This window comes from Nyctereutes procyonoides, unplaced genomic scaffold (genome assembly GCF_905146905.1).
Source record: "Nyctereutes procyonoides isolate TBG_1078 unplaced genomic scaffold, NYPRO_anot_genome, whole genome shotgun sequence".
Taxonomy (NCBI): domain Eukaryota; kingdom Metazoa; phylum Chordata; class Mammalia; order Carnivora; family Canidae; genus Nyctereutes; species Nyctereutes procyonoides.
Window position 1 is genome coordinate 49,376,834 of NW_026575052.1, and position 5,283 is coordinate 49,382,116.

At 45.0% G+C, this 5,283-nt stretch overlaps 1 protein-coding gene across 1 annotated transcript; it reads right to left on the reverse strand.

Moving 5' to 3' along the window:
- Positions 1 to 534: 534 nt before the first annotated feature.
- On the reverse strand, positions 535 to 5,283 carry LOC129513631 (protocadherin beta-18-like). The gene has a single exon (XM_055331814.1). It carries the CDS (start codon positions 5,100 to 5,102, stop codon positions 2,715 to 2,717), a length of 2,388 nt encoding a protein of 795 aa, XP_055187789.1. The 5' UTR covers positions 5,103 to 5,283; the 3' UTR covers positions 535 to 2,714.

Here is a 5,283-nt window from a genome sequence, read left to right on the forward strand (position 1 = left end):
TGTTAGGGAGCCTGGGTCTCCTCAGTTGCATCAAACTTTAGCCAATATTTTATTTTATTTTATTTTATTTTATTTTATTTTATTTTATTTTTTATTTATTTATTTATGATAGTCACAGAGAGAGAGAGAGAGGCAGAGACACAGGCAGAGGGAGAAGCAGGCTCCATGCACTGGGAGCCCGATGTGGGACTTGATCCCTGGTCTCGAGGATCGCGCCCTGGGCCAAAGGCAGGCGCCAAACTGCTGCGCCACCCAGGGATCCCTAGCCAATATTTTAATAACATTTAAATAATAGACACTGTCTTGTATTCTGGCACACTAATACCTGTCTAACTGGGAAAACCGCATGGGCCAAGTGTAAAAATTGTTTTGCATATTAGTTTAACTCTATTAAAGGTACAAATCACTTAAAGCGACATCCTATTTTAGAATGTTTTCCTGGGCAGCCCAAGTGGCTCAGCGGTTTAGCGCCACCTTCAGCCCAGGGCCTGATCCTGAAGACCCGGGCTGCCTGCATGGAGCCTGCTTCTCCCTCTGCCTGTGTCTCTGCCCCCCTCTCTCTCTCTCTGTGTCTCTCATGAATAAATAAATAAAATATCTTTTAAAAAAATAGAATGTTTTCCTATACACAGTGAAACTGATTATGTAAACTCAAAATATGAGAACATACTGCTGACAGTTAAAATTTAATAGATAATTTCCTTATAGAAATATGTTGGTCATGGATCAGACTCTTTATTGTGGAATCAAATGTCCAAGAAAATGTGCCCTTAATGTCCATATACTTTTAGAAATATTAATAGACAGAAGCTGGTTCCTATGTCAGTAAGTGAATGGATCAAACTAAGTTTTTCATTCCAATTTGCATCTCTCAGATAAATTTTCTCTTTATTTTCTAAGGAGAAAATTTTAAGCTCATATACTTGGCAGGAAGCTTGAATTTTTTCCTGAGGATACTGGTAATAGAGTATGTGTCAATAAAATTACTATTAATGAAATCATGAATTAACCCATATGATCTATAAATTGGATTATTTATAGGTCCTGAAGATTTTACATTAGATGATAAAATTATTTTGTTCACACTGAACTCAGTTATTTTTGAAAGAAAGAGATGATAAGGAAGGTATGATGTATAGACATCCAAACAATAACAATTTCAGTGTTACTTTTTTTTTCAGTGATACTTTTTCAAACTAATCCTGGAGCACATAAAATAAATGGAGGGAAACTTGTTAACAAAATATTCCATAAAACCTTTTGTAATATCTTTTTGTTGAAAGAGCTCAGAAATTGTCTACAAAATTAAGTTTTGTCACAAAATTCTCTAGTATAGATTAGTTATCTCTAAGCTTGTACATTTTTATTACATTCATTGATTGCATTAATATCAAAAGCCTGCAATAAAAGACCTAGGTTTTATGGTTAATAGTCTAATTGAATACTCAAGATTGCATGCATCTTTCCTGTCACTTTTGGTTTCAAGAAAGCTACTCTTCCCAAGATAAGTTAAATAAAGGAGTTAATTTTTAGGAAACTGTGGAGTTTTACCGTAGAGCTCAAGAACAATTAGATAATAGGGACTTAGGAACAGTGGAATTAAGAACTGACAGGTCTACAACCAAGTGGCTCTTAGTCTCTTCTGTTTCTTAGGCTTCTGCCTCCACCACCCCCTTATTTCTTCTCACTTTCCTTCCATTCCTCCATTATTTCCTCCCTCTCTGCTTGCCATTTTGTGCCGTCAACCTACACAAGTTTAAACATGGCTACCTTAGCCCATACTTAATATTTATTTCCTAGTTGCAAGCAATCAAGAAAAAAACAGATGAACTACATCATTATTACAAATTTAGGAACTTGGAGAATATGACGATTCCTACTTTAATCAGGAATCCATTACTTAGGTCAATCAAAAATGGCCAAGAGAGGTAAAGAAAAGTATAATAAACATCTCAGCAGTGATTATTTCCCTTGAGAAGTCTGAGGAAGTTCTCAGATAAGAAGTGTGGTTGGATATATATCTTAACCCAAACAAGATTAGAATTTATTTTAACACAACATCTACCAGCCATATATACAGTTCTCAAAATATTTTCAAAGAAAAATACCTAAATGCAGAAAAATTACTCTGAAATATTTGTCAGAAAAGTAGAATGGCAAGATTGATTATGCTTTTTTAAAAAATCTAAGACAGTATCTTAGAAACCATGCGTGGTTTTTATTTATACCAGGCTTTTTCCTCTATCAAACATATAGAAACTGTTTCATTGAGAGGACCTAGAGCTCAGAACACCCAAAGAATATGATTGAGCCCAGTGTGCCATTAAGCTTGAAGGGAAAATGCTGTATATTTGAATAAATTATGTGAGGTTGCAGTTAATATTAAAAGGGCAGAAAACAAATTATTAAAACTTCTGAAAACTGGGCACCTGGGTGGCTCAGTGCTTGAACGTCTGCCTTAGGTTCAGGTCATGATCCCGGGATCCAGTCCCACATCAGGCTCCCTATAAGGAACCTGTTTCTCCCTCCACCTGTGTTTCTGCCTCTCACCCCTTGTCTCATGAATAAATGAAATCTTAAAAAAAAAAAAAAAAGCAAACTGAAAACTCGCAGGTAAAAGGAAGTTACCCAAAACAAAGAATTTTACATTACAATGAATGCATTTTACAAAGAAACAGCATTGATTCTAAAAGCTCTGCACAATAATCAAACCCCTAAATGAACTCAATGCTATTCTTAAAAGTGTGGCTTTCTTCCATCTTACATTCCTGGGGAGGAAGGTTGGGGATAGCAGGTTTAAGAAACTTGAACTCGCTGGTCCCTGAGCCTCCCGTCAGACACACCTCGTACTGGTAGCTCTGGGACAGGGTCCCCGCGCCGCTGACGTCCACCAGGTGGCCCGGAAAGTGGCCCTCGGGCACCGCGCAGCCACCCCCCGACGCCGCCCCGCTCCTCCTGCACAGCCGCACCGCCACGAACGCCAGCGCCGAGCACAGGAAGAGCGACGACACGGACGCCAAGGCGATGACCAGGTAGACGGTGAGCGGGTCGGCCCGGGCCTCGGCCGCCGCCACGTCCGGCAGCGGCAGGTAGGGCTGCGAGAAGCCGTCCACCAGCAGCACGTGCAGCGTGACGCTGGCCGACAGCGGCGGCTCGCCATTGTCCTTGACCAGCACCAGCAGCCTGTGCTTGACCGCGTCGCGCTCGCTCAGCAGCCGGGCCGTGCGCACCTCGCCGTTGTGCGCCCACACGCCGAACAGCCCGGGCTCCGTGGCCTTGAGCAGCTGGAACGACAGCCAGGCGTTCTGGCCCGCGTCGCCGTCCACCGCCACCACCTTGGTCACCAGGTAGCCCGCGTCGGCCGCCCGCGGCACCAGCTCGGTGCAGGGCGCAGAGCCGTTCTGCAGCGGGTACAGCACGAAGGGCGCGTTGTCGTTGTCGTCCAGCACCAGCACGCGCACCAGCGCCTGGCTGCTCAGCGCGGGCGAGCCGCGGTCGGCCGCGCCCACGCGGACCTCGAAGGCCTGCAGCGCCTCGTAATCCAGGGACCTGAGCGCGAACAGCTGCCCGTTGTCCGCGTTGATGGACACCAGCGAGGCGAGCGGCAGGTGCGGGTCCCGGGGCGGCAGCAGCGAGTAGGTGACCTGGGCGTTGGCGCCCGCGTCCCTGTCGGTGGCGCTCACGGTGCCGATGTGCAGGGCGGGGCTGTTGTTCTCGCGGACGCGCAGGGTGTAGGTGGTCTGGCTGAAGGCGGGGGCGTTGTCGTTGACGTCGGAGACCGTCACGGTGATGTTGTGCTGGGTCTTCAGCCTGGGGGTCCCCAAGTCACTGACGGTGATGGTGATGTTGTACTCCGCCTGGCTCTCTCTGTCGAGGGGGCTCTCTGTTACCAGGGTGTAGAAATTCTTGAAGGTAGGCCTCAAGAGAAAGGGAAGGTCATCCTGAATGGAGCATACCATCCTCCCGTTATTTCCAGCATCCTGGTCTCGTAAGCTAAAAACCGCTACCACCATTTCAGGGGACGAATTTTCAGGAATGGGGCTGGTAAGAGATGTCATGAGTATTTCTGGTGGGTTGTCATTCACATCCACAACCTGAACTAAGATTGCTGCTTTTCCAGAAAGACTACCCCCATCAGTGGCCTGAATATTTATTGTATATGATTGAATTAACTCAAAATCCAGAAGGGCTTTTAAATGGATTTCACCAGAAATTGGATGGATTTCAAATGTTTTCCGTATGTCTGTAGAGACGTGGGAAAATGAGTAAGATAGTTCTCCATATATTCCGGCATCCAAATCTGTAGCAGACACCCTGACGACCAAGGAGTCCACAGGGCTGTTTTCTGGCATCTGAACCTCATAGACAGGCCTTTCAAACTCTGGAGCATTGTCATTGATATCTAAAACCAAAACACGAACCAGTGTAGTTCCAGACCTGGGTGGAGACCCGCCATCCAAGGCTGTTAGCTTTAATTTAAGCTCAGGCTCCTTTTCTCGATCCAGAGATTGGTCCAGTAACAGCTCTGGGTATTTTTTGCCATCATCACTGTCTTGTACTTTAAGGCGGAAATAAGGATTGGGACTTAATGTGTAGTTTTGGACACCATTCTTTCCTACATCCAAGTCCTGAGCACTGTCCATTTGGAATGAGGTTCCTGGAGCAGTACCTTCTGAGATTTTCAGAAGTATGTGTTTGTCTAGGAATGTAGGAATATGATCATTTATGTCTTTAACCCAAAGTTCAGCCCGAAAAAATTGTAAAGGATTTTCAAATAATACCTGGAAATGCAATATACACGGCTCTGTGAGATGGCAAAGTGCCTCCCGATCCAGTTGCTCATTTAAGAGCAAGTTGCCACTCTGCTGATCCAACTGTAAATATGGTTTATAGTCGTCAAAGATGACTCTCACCGCCCGTGCAACCAAGTCTTCCACACTCAAACCTCTGTCTTTCACTACATTGGCTATAAAGGATCCAATCTCCAATTCCTCTGCCACAGAGTAACGCCAGGGCTCTGAGCACACCAAAGACCCTCCGAGGAAAACAAAGAAAAGCAGTACTTGCCTTATCTGCTGAGAATGCTTCTCTCCTGGCTCCATGGCTCCTTAGCCAAACGTGTTTCTGCAGAAATGTTTCAACTCAGTCGCAAACAGCTCCTAAATTGCTCCTCTCATCTATCAGCCTGGACCACTGGGAATCTATAGACTTGTAATCCTGTCACAAGGGTGTTGTTGGCTCCCTGGCTTTCTCCTGAAAGCCTCTTTCTCCCTTCCTGCTTCT

Excerpts from the sequence above, each read along its gene's own strand:
- LOC129513631 (XM_055331814.1), bottom strand. The coding sequence starts at position 5,102 with ATGGAGCCAGGAGAGAAGCATTCTCAGCAGATAAGGCAAGTACTGCTT.